At 41.0% G+C, this 18,549-nt stretch overlaps 1 protein-coding gene across 1 annotated transcript in view; it reads left to right on the top strand.

Moving 5' to 3' along the window:
* Nucleotides 1-18,549, top strand: part of SYNE1 (spectrin repeat containing, nuclear envelope 1) — a 436,861-nt gene that overhangs the window by 188,586 nt on the left and 229,726 nt on the right. Inside the window, exons 61-68 of the mRNA XM_015426162.1 lie at nucleotides 777-920; nucleotides 1,784-1,948; nucleotides 2,252-2,569; nucleotides 5,377-5,532; nucleotides 9,887-10,057; nucleotides 11,808-12,134; nucleotides 12,916-13,068; nucleotides 17,623-17,790. Of these exons, the coding sequence (XP_015281648.1) occupies nucleotides 777-920; nucleotides 1,784-1,948; nucleotides 2,252-2,569; nucleotides 5,377-5,532; nucleotides 9,887-10,057; nucleotides 11,808-12,134; nucleotides 12,916-13,068; nucleotides 17,623-17,790 (1,602 nt within the window). The remainder of the gene's footprint in view (nucleotides 1-776; nucleotides 921-1,783; nucleotides 1,949-2,251; nucleotides 2,570-5,376; nucleotides 5,533-9,886; nucleotides 10,058-11,807; nucleotides 12,135-12,915; nucleotides 13,069-17,622; nucleotides 17,791-18,549) is intronic.

Below are 18,549 nucleotides of genomic sequence, written 5' to 3'. Positions count from 1 at the left end.
TGATAAACTCTGCACATCATGATATAGACTGTTATGCACAGGTTACTCTCTGCTTCATTGATATTCACTAGTGCAAAGTAAACTACAGCTGAAAGTTTTTTTTCTAAAGTGAAAGGTAGAATGTAAATGTTTGGGTTACATAAAAGCATTAAGCTATAGCTTATATTTTGACTTCAATTAACCACACATATTTACTCAGCTAAGTGCACTGTATATAAATGATTTGGATTACATTACTTTGGGTTATATTTGTAACATCCTTTAATGCTCTGACTGTCAGTGAAAATTAATTTCCTTTCTGAATTGAACAGATGATTTTACATTGACATCTATATTGATCCAAATGTTAAGAAATCAGGCTCACTGAGATAAAATATTTGTTCTTTTTTCGCATGACTAACTGGCTAACTCAGAAATGAGTCCCAGTTACTTCAGTGAGATTTAGTGCACAGTAAATGAAACTAGGATTGCAGTGTACATTATTCACACATCTCATCAGTGATGATCAGGATCAGAGGGAAGCTTCTATTGAGAGGAAATAATTGAACAAATCAAATGGAGCTTTGCCATCAAGATGCGTTTTACTAGGAGCTGCAGCCAATCCCAGCTCTCTGATTATTATACCAGTTTGCCTTATTCCCATGTTAGGTATATGCTTGATAAACTCATTTGTGAAGAAACTAGTATAAAATTCAACATAGACTAAAATGTATAACTGTCAGTTCCATTTACTCTTGTATGAGTCAAACTGTCAACCCTTTGTTTGTGTTCTGTAGTTACTTAAAGAAGAAGTATTTAGTCACAGTGTGCTGCTGGACAAAATTGAAATTAAAGGCATGAACATGACTGAACATTATGTAACTCAGCTTGAACTTCAGGACCTTCGAGAAAGATACCAGTTTCTCAAAGACAGGATAATGGTACTGCTTCCCTTGACAACATTACCATCTTTCTCATGTTAAATCATCCAGAACTTAAGCAAACATGACCTCAGAGATCTGTGATTATAGTCTCTCATGGTTTGTAGGAAGCTAACCACCAGCTTTGAAGATGGGGAAATGGTCCTTTCCTCCCCAAACCTCTTCTGTAATATGTGACACCCCTCTCAGTGTCACCTAGAAGGAAGTATGGTTGCCAGCCTGTCCCTTCAATAGCAGTTTAATCTGTGGAAACAGGCAGCTGAAGCTGTACTTGGTATGGAGGTAAATAACATAAATTGGTAAATAACATCCCATTAAGCCTCTATTAAAAGGACAGGGTATTTGTTTCTCGTAGCAGTTGGCAACCTTAGGAGGCAAAAGCGCTATATCTATCTTGATCTCCTGTGAGCAAATTGCCACTTCAAATGGGACATTGCATTTGTTCCTCTCATTCGTCTCTAAAAGAATTAACCTTCAGAAACCTTCTACACAGTTGCATAGACCTGCTAAATAACTTTTTTTTTAGTGATTCTGTTCATGGATATTTTTTGTCACATCAGGTTTGATTGCCAGTGAAGGTTTGGAAAGGTGAATTTCTGGGTGCTTTGCTCATGAATTTTGAAGTATATGTTCAGGAGTGATTAATTTTATCTTAAATGCCTCTCAATTTTAAAAGGCATATTTACATATCAAATTATCTGTTTGGTATATTGATCTCTCAAGCTATTTATTTCATAAACAGTTCAAACATTCCTCTGTTTAAGCTTTCTTATGTTAGAAAATGAGATCCACACATTACAGACTGGCTGTATTTCAAGAATCTTTTTTTCCTTACACCACTAATGAGATGTTTCTAATAATAGGAGGCAGTAACTAAAGCTGAGGAATTTGTTCACTTGCATCATGAATACCAAAGAAATTTGAAGGCTTTTGAAACGTGGTTAGAAAAAGAACAGGACAAACTCAGCTGTTTGTCACACTTTGAAGGTGATGCAGAGAGACATGAAACGACACTCAGGAAGCTCCAGGTAGCGTTCCTTAAATACTGAATCAAAAATTGTCTGCCATATAAAGATTATCTGATGGGTTGGCAATATTTGCAGAAACATGTGATACCTTGCACTGTGTAAGTTTATAGCTATATTTGCCTTCAAATCACATTATGTGGTCTTAAATATGTCCCGAGAAACTGCAGTGGTTTGGTGTGTTTGTATGTGTTTGTTTTCTCTCCCTCTCTGTGTATGTGTGTGTAATATAGCACTCAACTCAGAGAACCTAAGGAATTTCAGCAGAGAGTGAATGAAGCAAGTAATGCTGTTTTTCATTTTCAGGAATTACAGGTGTGTTGTGCTGAGGGGCAAGCACTGCTTAACACAGCATTGCGTGTTAGAGAAGAAGTGATACCATGTGGTATACCACAGCTGGAAGACAGATTATTAGAGTCTGTTCGTCAAGACTGGACTATCTATCAACAAAAACTTTCTGACGTCAGGACACAACTAAATACTACCCTAAGCAAACTGAGGCTGATGGAAGACAAGTTTCTGAAGGTGGATAACTGGTTGAAAACTCTGGAGGATAAAGTTAATTTCAGGACTGGCCGGCAGTCTGACAGAACTACAAAAGAGCTGCAGTTGCAGCAAATGAAGGTAATTAGGTGGTGTGGTTATGGCCATTATAATGAACATATTTATGTAGATTCAATGCTAAATTTGTTTCTCTGGAACATTAGTGTTCCTTTGGAGGGATACTAATTAACCTTCAAAAGTCTAAGAAATTAAAGTCTCAAAATGCAGGGCTTAGGGAAAAAGTGGGTGTGTGCTATTGATGAAAAAGCATACGGAGACATGAGAAAGCAAGGGAGGTCAAGTATTTGGCTGCATGCAGAAACAAGTACAAGAGATGGAGTGTTGTTGGTATGTGTGTATGTGCAAATCTGGCTTGGATCAAGCAGTAATTTCTGTCGACAGACTTCTTTGTTTCTGCTGCATTAATCCAAAATATCACCTGAAATACTGCTTCTGGAGCACAAGGACCCCCAGGAATTCAGTGGGGGGGGGGGTTTCAGTAAAAATTGCCCTCCACCATCCAGTCATAGAAATCCTCTACTGGATTCAAGCCTGTGACTTGTTTGCATTAATTGGGATCAGCTTCCATTAGAGATGTAAAATTTCTGGACATTTTGAAGACCCAGAAGAAAACCATTCTCCCTATTTTTCTTCAGAAAAAAACAGAAATGTATGCAAAATGTAGATGTAAAAATTGTAAATATGAAAGTTATAAATGTAGAAATGGAAATATATGCAATACTTAACTTACGTAGGATATAAAATTGCAATATTTATTTATAAATGCTATAATGTACTACAAGCAAAATTGCAAATATACCCCATACTTGAGAGAAAACTGCAAGCTTATACACCCTATGCCACCTTAGCACATGTACCTTAATTTTTGCTATCTGAAAAGGAGAAAAAATAGGAATTAAACAGAAAACACAAGCATTATGTTAAATAACATAAATATATTATCAAACTGCACTGATTAAACTATGAGTACAGTTTTGTACTGAATTAAAAATAAATTGAAATTCTTATATTTCACAAATAATGTGCACAGCTAGATGTAGTTCCAAGATGCGGTCTTCTTCCTTCTATGGCAGCTGATTAGAAAAATGCTCAGTTCTCAATGAAGCTTTGGTGCAGTTTCCAACACCCCTTTTTTTTTAGTCCAGCAAGGTAAGTCAATAAGCTACTGTTACCCATTCTGTGGGTATCTGGTGTCATGGTGGTTTGAGGGAAAGATGAATAGGTCAACCACAAGGGGAGAGTCAGGGCAAAAGGACAACAGAAAGCATGCAACAGTTGAGAAGCAATGAAAGCCCTGCATGTTCCCCTAATGAAGATCACCTGGCTCCCAGAATTCATGGCAGCATTTCCCACCACCACTGTTTCTCTTTACCTGGGGAGGGTGAGAGTGAGCGAGCCCCAAAGTCAGGGAACAAAATGGAAAGAAGGGCCTTCACAGGACGAGGAAGGTGGTACCCAAGACATGCGAGAGGTCATACCATAACAGGAGTCTGACTTGGTACAGGCCTTGCACTTTCCAGAAGCCTGCCTCAGTGGAAGAGATGCTGTAGCTAGATCCCAGGAGAATGCCAACACTCCATGCTCAGACATTAGCAGAGAGGCGAGCTTGAGCGAGGCAAGGGGGCACAGTAGTGGGAAAAGGGCTGGCAGGTGATGCCCATGCTACCCCACAGTGGTGGGAGAGGAAAGGGCGAGGTGATAGGGAGAGCAGTCTAAGGAAAGGAAGACTCTTATTGGGTGTGGGTGGGGGATAGAGCAACCTCCCTTTAAATAAAGGCACTTCCCAGATAGTTGGAGAGGAAGAAGGATGGAGTGTTCCTTGAGGAGTGAACTGGCCAGCCAGGGTGAAGGAGCAGTAGCTGAGGGTACTTTTCTTCCAAGCTCCTTCTGAAGATAGGGAAGTGTCAGACTCCCATCGCATCAACTGAGTACACACTTGTAGAAAAGGTTTTACTTTATTTGAAGCAATAGGTGCATAACAGGAACACTGTTCAGAATGAGGCATAAACATGGATCCCAATAGATTATAGTAAATTCAAAAAGCTGAGGCCCAATTGCGGGATTTCCCACGCGCGCCATTGAGCCTGGGAAGCAACGCTCCTACTTAACCATAACATACTGCTTCTCTTGGGTAATGCCATAAGATCACCCAAGCTACTACCCGCCAGCAACCACCTGTGGCCTTGAGAGATACGGACGTTCCTGCAGCTAGGCAATTAAGCGCATAAACATGGTAAAGTGAAAGCAAACAAGCGCATACCCAGAGAATAAGGACACTTAAGAATACACACAGAGCATCAGAGCATACACAGAGTATAGGGAAAAATATTGGCAGCTTGCTGACAGGAAGCCTCCTTGGGAGGAGCAGAGAGCACAGTGGAGGGCTGGCCAACCACACAGGATCAGGGCTGCCTTTACAGTATCCTTCTAGGCACAGAAATGCATTGTGGAGTTAAGAGCTGAATACATGTATAGCATTGCCCACCTTGTTTTTGAAAGCATTTTACTAATTCTAAAAGAAAGTATTTTGTAGGTTTTTTAAAAAAATACCCCCCAGAATTTCCAATTTTCCATCATTAAAATTGGAGGGAAAGGGCCTCCAAAAAACCTAGGAAAATAATGTATGTATGTTTTTTTTAAAAAATCTATTTTTTCCCCTGGGCCTTTGCATCTCTGGCTTCCATAGGATTGCACTTAATTTGTTCACATTTCTTTCCCATTGAATAAGTATAACTGCCTTGCTTTGTATGAAATGTAACATGTTTATAATTTTTATTGCATAAGAGAGATTTCCATTTTTTGTTTAAGACTCTAAACCACACTTTCTGACAGTCTGCAGTGTTACAAACATTATATTTCTGTCTCAGAAATTACATGAAGAAATCATTGTCTATAAAGATGAAGTTGAGGAAGTTGGACTGTTGGCCCAGCAGATCCTAGAGCAGAGTCATACTTCCAGTAGAATGGGGAGACAAGCAACACACCTCGCCTCTCGGTACCAAGCTCTTATCCTTCATGTATTGGTGAGAAGTGAAACATTTTTAAAGATATTGTTACAGAATGTTAATTAAAAGGAACATGTCTTTCGTTAGCACAAGTGTTTCACAGATACACAATGTTTAGCCAATCGTTGTTTAAGAATGCCCCAATTTATTCTCCTTAAAACTGCCTCTCATTTTAACAGCATGTTCCCAAAACTATCCTCAGTTTGTATGGAGCAATATTAAAACAGACACCATGTACGTACACACACACACACACACACATTATGGACAGTCATGTGACATTGTTTTCAGTTTATTATAGATACAAACAAACATGCAGAAAATCTGTGAATGTGTGATACTGAATCCTTTGAGTTCTTTTACTATGGTTTCAAGTTAATTATTTTTCCTATAAAATGGGATAAACTGGATGTAGGTTAATGTTCGTTTAAAAAATTCAGTGTAGATTTAAAAACTGAACAGGCATATACATTTTAGTAACTAACTAGATGTAGAACATAATACAGACTGGAAGAGGGAATCAAAGGGATACAGGAAGAAAGCTGGAAGTTTTGGGTGGGTAGCCATGTTAGTTTGTAGACACAGAGCAAAATTTGAGTCAAGTAGCAAAAGACAAACAAAATTTTACAGGATATAAACTTACATACTTTGTCTGATACAAATGAGAATAGAGATCCGTCACTTCTTAATATCTAGGTCAGAAGGTGGGAGGGGTGTTACGAAGAAGAACCAGGGTGGGGTCAGGTTGATTAGTGTAAGGAGATATGCATAGAAATGGGAAATGAAGAAGATCAGCATTTGTAATGAGATAAGAATTCTGCGTCGCTATTCAGCTTCCCCCAGGGGATCCATTGTTCTGAATTTGTGAATGAATTTCAAGTTCAGCAATTTCATGTTATAATCTCCCCTGGTGATGGGGAGAAAGTTGGCATTTTGGTTTATTACAGGCCTGGTCCCGCAGTCTGCATCCATGTTGGGTAGAGCAGTATTGTTATGTCAGAAGTTGTTGAAAGTTAGGGGATTTCTGTGGGGAAAGGTCTGCCTCCAATGCCTGTGAGAGTAAAATAACATTATCTAGAATACATCGTAGGTAATTAATAATGTTGAACTGGTTTAGCTATATGTGACGACCAGTGGTGTTCTGTTGTTGTTTTGTTATAGCATTTGAAAAAGTGCAGAAAAGGGCAACTAGAATGATAAAAGGGTTGGAACACTTTCCCTATGAAGAAAGGTTAAAGCACTTCGGGCTCTCTAGCTTGGAGAAACAATGACTGAGGGGTGACATGATCGAGGTTTACAAGATTATGCATGAGATAGAGCAGGTAGAGAAACAAGTACTTTCCTCCCTTTCTCACAATACAAGAACTCGTGGGCACTCAATGAAATTGCTGAGCAGTTGGATTCGAATGGATAAAAGGAAGTACTTCTTCACCCAAAGAGTGATTAACACATGGAATTCATTGCCGCAGGAGATGGTGGTGGCTACAAGCATGGACAGCTTCAAGAGGAAATTAGATAATTGGCCACAAGGTATAGATAGGAACTCTCAGTCTGAGACAAGTGATGCTCTGTATTCTTGGTGCTTCGGGGGGGGGGGGGGGGGGGGGTGTGGGGGGGGGGGGAGAGAGTGTAAAGGCTTCTAGTGTCCTGGCCCCACTGGTGGACTTCCTGATGGAACCTTTGGCCCTGGTATTTTTGGCCACTGTCTGACAGTGTTGGACTGGATGGGCCATTGGCCTGATCCAACATTGGCTTCTCTTATGTTCTTATGTTTGGGCTTAACTTGTAGCAGGTTATCCCTGGGTACTATTCGAGCTTTGTGAGCCTGTTTCCTGACTACATCAAGTGTGTATTGTAATTCCAAATATCTGTGTTATGTGTCCTTCATCTGACAATCTCTGTCAGAGGGATTTGAACAGATGGGACTGTAGCATAGGTTGTAGACAGTGGATTGTTTGGTGTGTTTAGGAAGGTAATTGGAGGCATGTAGTATGTCTGGTGACTAGCAAGTTTCTGATATAAGGTGGTGTTTATGAATCCATCATGTATTTGTACAGCAGTGTCTAGAAAATACTTCTTGTGTGGATTGATTCATGATGACGTTGATAGCGGGGTTAAAGTTGCTGAAGGCCTAGTGCATTTGTCCCAAGGGTTTCGGTCCCTTGTGTCCAGGTGATAAAAATGCCATCAAGAAATTTCAAATACAAGAGAGAGGTATTAATGAGTAGGAGCTGAGGAAGTGCTGGTGCAAGTCAGCCATGAAAGTGTTTGCATATCATGGTGCTATGAGGGTGTCTATGGCTATGCCATTGATCTGAAGGAATAAATCATTATCAAATTTGAAGTCGTTGTGCGTGAGGACAAAGCTTGTTTGCAGCGTTATCTGTGGTATTGTCTGAGATAGTTCTTTGTGGGGGACATTGTTGTATAGAGCATCTACATCCATAGTGGCCAAAATAGTATTTTCTGGAGGACTGTAAACAGATTGTATTTTCCTTAGAACGTTCATGGGTTTATGCACACGACTGGGGGTGTTCATGGCAATAATCTGAAAATGGAGACCATGACACCCCTAGTGATAGTGGCTTTGTCTGAGATGACCAGGTGTCCCAGTTTGCCAGGCTTGTATATTTTGGGCAGAAGATGGAAAATGTCTGGTTGAGGTTCCTATGATGTGATGTGTATGTATTAGTAATACTTTTATAATAAGGATGGAGGGGGTATAGGGTTAGAGAACAGATAGGCCCCTGGAGGTTTGGTGATTTCTTCCTCAATATCAGTGCATTTCTTGAAATGTATTGCTTCGAGAGATATCAGAGCTCATTTCCTGCTACTGGATCCAGGTTCAGATTATTCCCTCAGAATCTTTTTTAGGTCTGTTTATGTTATATGCACACTAAGATGCTGTCAAAAACATCTCCTCTGATCTGGTTCTGAGCATAGTACTTAATATCACTTATCCTTGGCAAGACTGTCATGTTGTTGAAAATGCCCTGCAGAAAATTCCTGGAAGCTGCTTGTAGGGCATGGATATTCTGTGTGTGGTGAGAGTCTTTACAATATACACTTCTAAGTATCACTCACAAAACGTTTTGATTTTGGAGTATACCAACTATTTATCCTTACAGTGCTGGGATTGGTCTGAGACAGAACTCACCCAAAGTTTTTAGATGCTGTATACCAGGGCACCTCCCTCCCAGGCTTCAGGGAGGTGGGAAAATGGTGTCCACCCTCCCCTCTACCAGGCCACAGGAAGGCAGGAAGATTGTGCCTGCCTTTCTTCATGCATCATGGTAAGAAGCCACTGTCTGCCCTCCTAATCCCATGGCATTGAGGTGGGGCATAGTGTTGCCCCCCCCAAACCACGGCAAGAAGTCACTGCTGGCCCTTCTAATCCTTCCCAGTGGTGAGGCAGTGAGGCATGGTGCCTGACCCACTCCCCCAATAGAGGGAGGGAAGGAGGGAGCAGGCTTCCCATTATCCACCCAATGAAGGCAGGAGTGCCTCCTAGGACAGGCCTGATGTTGTTGGCTGGCAGAGGATGGGGGGGGACAACAGGGTTGGTTGGCGCCCCTCCATCACTTGCACTTTAGGCAATTGCCTAGGGCCATCTAGTGGAAGAGCTGTATCTGGTCTGAGAGTAGTTTTGTTCCTCTCCCTCATTCTTCCTGTCTGTGGGAATCTTTTCCCAACTAAGAACTTTGTTTAGCTTCAGAGGGAACAAATGCTCAAAATGCAGTATGACTTACCATGAACCATAAGTGGAGTGGTGGTTGTGCAACAGGACTTCCCCTGCCCCTTGAGACCCCTGATATTTTGCTCATGGGGACCATGGATCTGCAATGAGAGGGGCTAACCAATGAAAATGACCCTGCTCCTCTGCTTTGGATATGCTTCTGTCACTGAAAAACAGCAGTTGGATGCAACCCCAGAAGTGTAAATATGACAGAAAGAATCACCCAATCACAATTCTGAGCTGGATTTATGTGTCTGACATTGAAAAATCAAATGAGCAATGTTTGCTCAGAGAATTCCATTAATTCCTGTGGTACCTGTCATTGTTTCAACTGATTACAGAGTGTGATAGAAGTATAATGGTCCTAATCCATAGAAATAACACAAAAACAATGCTAATGTAGGTATTGACAGGTTTGATTGGGACCTGAACTTTATCAGATGGTTAAACTGGTCTGAGTAGTTAGGTATGGGTATGTGCAGAAAAACAGTTATCGAGTGGGAATCAAAAGCAGGTACATCTCCCAAAGCTTTACTTATAAAAAGAGGAGTTATTTACAAAAATGTGGCTATCAAAAAACTAGCATTGTATAATATACTATACAACTATCAGTGTTGTTTTACCTTTTGTTTGCAGGAACAAATAAAATTGATTGAAGAAGAAATTCGAAGTATGGAGGAATCAGAATTGGCTTTTAGTGCTTACCAAAACTGGTTTGGAGCTATTCTTAGGAACTTCAAAAATGTGGCAACCAAATCTGATGTAGTCGATAAAGCAGCAATGGAGAAAAAAATGCAGAAACTTGAGGTACAGCATAGTGGCAGTCTGTTTATGTCACTATGTAACTATTAACACATTTTGAAAAAAGTAATAACTTACCCACACCCCTGCAAATAATTTGTTAAAAACAATAAATGGAACAGTACACAATGTTTAGAACTCTACAGAATAGTGGATTTAAAACTACCTCTTCTTAGAAATCTTTCACATTGGATTGTTTGCTGAGGAATACCAGTACATCTGTGTGCTGCAGAGGATCTTAAGGCAAATTCTAGGCTACATTTTCAGGAGGAGAGGAGGAGGAGATTGGATTTATACCCTGCCCTTCACTTGGGGTCTCAGAGCGTTTTACAAACTCCTTTCTTTCACCTCCCCACAACAGACACCCTGTGAGGTAGGTAGGGCTGAGAGAGCACTTTCCAGAACTGTCCTTGAGAGAACAGCTCTGACAGAACTATGGCTTGCCCAAGGTCATCCAGCAGCTGTAAGTGGAAGTGTGGGGAATCAAACCCGGTTCTCCCAGATTAGAGTCTGCACACTTAACCACTACACCAAACTGGCTCTCAGGTTATGTTGGGTTGTGGAAGGCACGTTTGTCTTAGGAGTCATCCTTGTTAAATTATACTGCCATGATACTCCTGTGAATATTAAAATGACAAGGTAGGACAGATTATATAGCCTTTTCACCAGTATAATGAATAATAGCTGTATTCATCATAGAATCAGGATTGTGTATCCAATCTGACATTTCTCATGGACAGTCTACCTGGAAAGTTGCTTAATCTGGGCATGTTTTTGAAAAGTGTTAATGTAAAATGCCTCTGTTACATGCTCTAGTCCAGTGGTTCTTAATTTTTTAGAAGTGGGATCTGCCTACAAAGTAACTGTTACTTTCCTCCCACTCAACATAAAATGCAGGAATCTCACATCAGTTAACATTTTGTGCTAAGGGTTTTGGAAGCAATATTTTGAGGGTCAAAAAATTGTTCCACAAAGCTCTGTGTGAAATACAGATATAGTTCACATTAGGCTTTGGGAGTAATTCTTTTGCTTAGTAGAAGTTTAAAACATCAAGGAAAAAAGTCTATAGGTAGGAAAACAGAGAAAATAATAAAGTGTCTGTAGACTTATTCGCAAGGGGTTGAGAAGATTTCCAGATTTTTATTAGAAAGGCTTATGGTCTGCATGGCTTCCACTGTTCTAGATGTTCCTGGGTATGCTCACCGTATGGTAAACTTCCCTTTAAATAGCATTTGTTTACCTGTGTCTGAATTACAACTAGTGCCTTTGACTAACAATAGACTTCAGTTAAGAACAAATTCTGTGTATGTACAGAAGCACGTTTTATATTGTGGTCTATTTTGGTACTTCCCATGAAGCTGATGTTTGAATTGCAATGTATTTGAACATTACAACCTGCACAAATTTGTAACCTGAACCAGGTATTTTGATATTTTGCTAGCATCAGTGGTTCTGATAGCATTTTACTATTACTATTAGGAAGAAAATGTGCATCGTTTATATTCCTTGATTTTGAATGTAAGCAGGATTTTGTGGTAGACATTAAATGGCTGTGAACGGGCCGTGCATATATGTGGCCTTTTAGATTATGAAAGTTGTTTCTTTCACAAGAACAAAATTAACTTACAAACAAACTTTGTATTTAAACAATTAAAATTTAAATTAAAATCCTGGCATTTAAATTAATATCCATACCTGCACAAATGATTCAGAATTGTGCTCAGTCATGTAAGCAATCCATTTTTTCTGTTTACAGGACCTCATGAGTGACATGGATGTTGGTCAAAACTTGCTGAAATCTGCCCGTGAGAAAGCAGAGAGAGCTATTAAATACATGGAGGGAGATGAAGCTGAACAGTTAAAGAAAGAGATCAGTGATTGTGTGGAGAAACTTGAAGAGATAACCAGTTGTATCAGGAAGAAGCACACAACCTTAGCAAAATGTCTCCATTTAACAAAGGAATTTTTAGATAAGTACAAAGCTCAGACTCAGTGGCTGTCTGAGTATCAGATCATACTTCACACTCCAGTTGATCCCAAAATGGAGTTATATGAGAAAAAGGCACAGTTATCCAAATACAAGGTAAGCAGAATATGGTCAGCAACAAAAACTTGTTTGCTTATGACCCATTGGTCTGTGACCATGAAGTATAGAATAAAGGAAATAAAAGTCAGTGACACAGTTAGTACATGCTTCAACCAGGGAACACGTGGTAAATACTTTAAATAGAATTTTCAATTGTTGATAGCCAAAATTGGCATGTGTGTTCACACTTGTATGCTAAATATCCATTCCTAATATTCCACGTAAGAGCAAAAAAAGCCCCCCCCTCTCAGCCAATCTGAGTGAGGCCCAAAAAATTCCTGCTCAGCCCCAGAAACTGTGACCAGCTATTCCCACATGGTCCGAAAAAGAGGGCGGGCAGGTGGGGAGCTCACACTGGGCTAATCTGTGTGTCGAGAACAGCTGCTGCAGGACCTGGTCAGCCAGTTTGCCCTTAATTGGCCAGCACTCCCCCGCTGAGCCAGGATTGGTCTGCCCCACCCACATGTTTCATTCAAGAAGAAGGGGACACAGGCAAATGGCTGCACCTGCTCCAAGGGCAGTCACTGCTCTTTTGTGGTTGACCCTGTTTCTTGCCTTACTGATTTTCACGAGAACACTGAGTTCAGTATTATAAAGAGTAATGCTGTCAGCGATTCCCCATGTTTTGCTGCATATGGGAGCACTGGTTAAGGATGATGTCACACATTGTTAATCCGGGGAAGGGGTGTCTCTAAATACAAGGAGGAAGCAATTATCCATTCTTTAGGTATAAGATATGTAACTTTGAAAGCATGTTTGACAGAATTTTCCATTTTAGTCTGTCCAGCAGATGGTGCTGTCTCATGAACCATCCATAAAATCTGTGAATGAAAAAGGAGAGTGCCTTCTGGAACTGGTGCATGATGTTAATTTAGCAGAGAACATTCAGAAGCTTCAGACTGAATACCAGGAGCTCTGCAGTACAGCAAAGGTAAAATGAATGGTTCTTTAGAAAGGATTTCCCCTGCCCCAGAAAATGATTTAGCCATTCAGGTGATATATTAGGCCTGCAACGTAGACTGTCAACTGTAAATTAATGCCCATGGAATGAGATATAACTTTTCTTCTTGAGCCAGAATGAGAGCAATCGATGAAATACTAACACCAAAGGAATCTTACCGAATTAGATGATACTCTTTTCAGCCAACTGAAGCCAGCATGGTGTAGTAGTTAACAGTGGCGGACTCTAATCTGGAGAACCGGGTTTGATTCCCCACTTTTCCATATGAAGCCTGGTGGGTAACCTTGGGCTAGTCACAGTTCTTTCAGAACTCTCTCAGCCCCAACTACCTCACAAGGTGACTTGTGGGGAGAGGAAGAGAAGGCGAGTGTAACCGCTTTGAGACTCCTGAGGTAGAGCAAAGCAGGGTATAAAAACCATCTCCTGTTCTTCAGTTGCACAGTTTCTTCTTGTACCAGCAGTTTTTAAAGACAATTAATTTAAAATAAGTTGGTATTTTTTCATAACAACCTGTTGTTCTAACACATTAAAATATTTCTGAGCCATCATCTCCCCTCAAGGCCATACCCTCTAAAGAAGCCCAAAATATGGTAAATTTGATACGATTTGAATTTGGACTGTGAGGATATTGGAGTTCCAGGCTTAGCTCAACCATGTAGTCAGCTATGTTGCTTACTGAGTAGGTTATAGTTTCCATCAGTAGGTTGAGAAGACAGTGGAATACTTCACAAAGCTTTTTATAAAGATGAATTGAAAGCATTTTTGTATATTAAAAATTAGTTCAAAATATGTACTATAGTATGTCATATTATTAAAACAAAAGTGGGCATTTATTCAAGAGGAAACATTCCTCCTACAGAAATATTCAATAATCTTTGCAAAGGGTATGGAATTGGGGCTGATCTGTAAAGTATGTGCTTTTCCATGAGACCATTTTCCCCTAATGAAAGGGCTTCCTCTTTCGATGATCTTTACGGAAGTACATAAAACACGAGTTAAAATGTTCAGAGTTCCTAATGATGAGCAAAATTTTCTCCATTCTGTTCCTTTATTATTCTGGCATTTCTCAGTACTCATTCTTAATTTAGGTTTAATTAGGAGAATTTGTAAAATTGACTTTGAAGTTAGATCAATGCACAGTTAGATACCTATTTCAGTTCCTTTAGGAACTATTAGGGTCGCCAGTTTCGGGGTGAGAAATACCCAGAGATTTTGGGAGCGGAGTCTGTGGAGGGCAGGGTTTGGGGGACAGAAGGGACTTCAATTGGGTATAATGCCATAGCGCTCACCTTCCAAAGTGACTGTTGTCTCCAGGTGAACTAATCATTTGGAGACTAGTTGTAATACCAGGAGATCTCCAGCTACTGCCTGGTGACTAGCAGCCCTAGCAGCAGGTCTACATAGAAATAAGTTCCAAGTTATTAAATTGGTCTTATTTCCCAAGAAAGTGTTTTTAGAATCATGGCCTTGGCCTTAAGCTCATTTGCATATTTATATTGCTGATGTCCACATATTGCTTTATGTTGCTGATGTCCACAAGAAAACAGTTAGAATATTATAAAAAGCTACCTTGCTGTGCTCTACATATAATTGCATCAAAATTCTGTTTTGTGTGTGATGTTTTGCTGGTGCACTTTGCTGCTAAGCATTGGTAAAACACGGCATTAAGATAATCATTTTGGAACTATACACATCTTCATACCACGAATGTTGTCTTGCAGTGTTTTATCAATACACATGTGAACACTGGTAACACAAAGAAGGGAAGAAGACCTTTGAAATTTGTATCCAATGGTATATGTATAGGTTTCTGAACAAAAACTGGAAATAAAATAAGGAGTGATAGAGAATTCCTAGGGCATCACTTTCACTTTGGGGAAAAACCCAGACAGACAGGTAATTTGGAACGCCAGAGCCAGCAATGATTTTTAGGCTTGCCAAGTCCCCCTGCCGCCGGCGGATTGGGCCCCAGGGGGAGCCCCACCCCGATGTGCGCGTCACCCGGAAGTGACGCGACCACGCTGGGTACGCTGGGGTGAGGCCACAGTCATCTGAAGGAAAACTCTATGGTTTTCCCTTGGATGGTCTAGGCCCGGCCCCCAGCGTGCCTGGCGTCGTCATGTCACTTCCGGGTGACGTGCGTGCAGTGCACGCATGCTTTGCGCGCGCGCTCCCGGCGCCAGCCGGGAGTCCCCCGCTGCAGCGCAACACCCGACTTGGCAACCCTAATGATTTTGGATGAGGAAAAGTATCAGAAATATCCTTGAAAATTGGCCTTTCTAATCATTTAGCACTTGTTGCTTGAGATCATCTCCTTTAAAATGACTTTAGTTGGGCATTTTGCCATATTACAGTGGGATGAGCATCACAGTATTTCCCTATATGTAGGCCAAACAGTAAAATCGATTAGGGAGTGGGAGGGTTATATGCTGTGCAACATACTACGTATTAGCTCTTTTTTAAGTGACAAAAGGCTTCCAAACTGAAATTTTAAAGGAGATAACATGATCCCACCCCCTCTGTTTCCAAACATTTGTCTTGCTTAGAGAGGCTAGTGTATCCCAGAAGAATTCTCTGTAACTGGGCTGCCCTCTGTCCAGCTGGGCCACACTTGACTTCTGACATAATCATACTCACTATGATACCTGATTAACATTGACTGTTATCACTCTCGTAATGATCAGATGAATAAATTGAGTTGAGGCAGTGGCCTAAGGAAATAATAGAAGTAAAAAACTATAAACTGAGCCAAAAGTTTTTCATCCATCTTGAAATGTTTGCAGATGAATATTCAGTGTAGCTACTGCAGCCAAATTCTCAGATTTTTTTTATCAGGAGAAGCCAATCTATTTTTTCCCCCAAAATAATATTTATTCATAAACTAGGGAAAAGGCTTGTTGTGGAAATAAATACAATGGCCTCTGGAAAGAGGCTCTGGGTGGGTGCCCCGGCCTTGGACACTCAGTGTCAATTTGCTGTGGCGACCTCAGCAGGGTATAATGATACTGAGTCCACCATTTTCTCCAGAGGAACTGATCTCTGCTACCTAAAGAACAGTTGTAATTTTGAGTGATCTCCAGCCCTCACCTTGAGATTGGCAACAATGGTTCCCCAGAAGGGAATAGTTGGAGGGTGGAGTCTATGGCTTTGTACCTGTCCGAGGTCCCATGCCTCCTGAAACCTCACCCTCTCCAGGCTCCATCCCTCACATCTCCAGGAATTTCCCACCTGGAGTTGGCAACCCTATCTCCTTCTCAGCCAATCATCAACCTACCTTTATTTCCCCCTCACTCTTCAGCTTTCCACCCCCCACACACCTGCAGCCTCTCCCGTACTCTGAAGCCCTGACTGCTACGTCACATTGGCTGTCATATGGGAGCCACCTCAACAGCATATAAGGATACAGAGTCCACCATTTTCTCCAGGGGAACTGATCTCTGCCATCTGGAAAGCAGTTGTAATTCTGAGTGATCTCCAGCCCTCACCTGGAGATTGGACACATTTTACCTCAGAAGAGCAAAACTGGTTAGAATGTTAAAGGCAGAAGCCAATCAAGTCGCATATGCAAACAACCTCTGTGTTCTGAGGCAAAGGCCAATGAGGCTGCATATGCAAATAACCTCTGTGTTCTGACTGGCTATGGGGGGGAGAGGAAGAGCAAATCGTCACATTGGCTGTCATATGGGAGCCACCTCAACAGCATATAAGGATACAGAGTCCACCATTTTCTCCAGGGGAACTGATCTCTGCCATCTGGAAAGCAGTTGTAATTCTGAGTGATCTCCAGCCCTCACCTGGAGATTGGACACATTTTACCTCAGAAGAGCAAAACTGGTTAGAATGTTAAAGGCAGAAGCCAATCAAGTCGCATATGCAAACAACCTCTGTGTTCCGAGGCAGAGGCCAATGAGGCCACATATGCAAATGACCTCTGTGTTCTGACTGGCCTATGGGGGGGGGAGGAACTGCAAAATGTTTAGAATGTTGGAGGCAGGACTCAGGCAAAGCAGCCAGTGGATAGGGAGACCCTCTGAATGACAGATCAGAGAATGAACTGATTTTGGAGCGTGTGGAATGTTCTAGAGAAGTGCCACCACCATTTGGCTATTATTTATAAGGGAGATATTGCATATCTTGATTATTAGCAAGACAACTAAGATGCAAATAATGGTGAGGCATTTTTATGAACAGGGTTGCCAACCTCCAGGTGGTAGCCCAATATCTCCCTCTATTATAACTGATCTCTAAGTGACAGAGATCAGTTCACCTGGAGAAAATGGCTGCTTTGGAAGGTGGAGTCTATGGCATTATACCTCACTGAAGTCCTTCCCCAAACGCTGTCCTCCTCAAGCTCCACCCCCAGAATCTCCAGGTATTTCTCAACTGGGAGTTGACAATCCTACTTCTGAAGGAGGCAGTCATACCTGCAAAAAATGGAGAGACAATTATAAATAGTACTTAAAGATTATTGTAATATTGAAACTATTTTTAAATAGTGACTGTGGTTTTCTTGTGAACACTCAGGCACATGTTACAAGCCTGGAGGTGAAAGTAAAACAACATGAAGAGTACAATAGTGATTTACAAGAGGTGGAAAAGTGGTTGTTACAGATGTCAAGCAGGTTGGTTACCCCTGACCTGATGGAGAACAGTAATCTAGAAATTGTAACACAACAATTAGCCAACCACAAGGTAAGTCTACAAGAGACACAAATGGCTATTTTCAGTAGAAAATGTCTCAAATAATCCTGTATCTTCATTATTGTAATAATAGTAATCTTGCTTTCTTCCCTTCTTTGAAGATGGGAAAATATGCTCAGTTTAGGGAAAATAAAAATATTCTTACAGCTTCGTATTTTGTGCTATATAAAAATTGCAGCACAAATTTGGATGAGATTCCATTTTTAAAAAATTACTGCTTCTTCACACTTCGGGATCTATAGCTCAAAATCTGACAATCAGAAATGCTCTGATTGCTCCAAAAGCACAACTCCTGGGATTTTTTCCTCTGTTATTTGCGTTTATGTAGGCAAATTATAAATATGGAAAAGGCATCAGTATTTTAATTAGAAGAATAAAAGTAACATAAAGACTAACACTGGCTGCGATCACATGCGCAATTAGCCCCACCATAGGAGCGAATGCCGGGCAAATTTAAAGGGCGTGATCAGACACGAACATCTGGGAAGTGCCCCACACCCATTGGCAACCCGTTTTGCTCCACCGCAGAAGCGGAGTAAAAAGACACCGGGGAAAATCCGGTCGTAAACGGGTTGCAACGGGCCACGGACAGAGTTTCCTGTGTCTGATCACTCTAGCGCGCTCTCATGGCATCGGGATGGTCTGATCAGGCCATCCTGACTCCGTGCCATTGTTGTTTTCCCCCTCTCAGTATGCGCATCATTGCAATCTCTATAGGGAGAATTCAGTGTGGAGATGCGATTCATCAAT

Source organism: Gekko japonicus, unplaced genomic scaffold (assembly GCF_001447785.1).
Source record: "Gekko japonicus isolate JY-2015 unplaced genomic scaffold, Gekko_japonicus_V1.1 scaffold223, whole genome shotgun sequence".
NCBI lineage: Eukaryota > Metazoa > Chordata > Lepidosauria > Squamata > Gekkonidae > Gekko > Gekko japonicus.
This window is presented reverse-complemented; position numbering and strand designations above follow the sequence as displayed.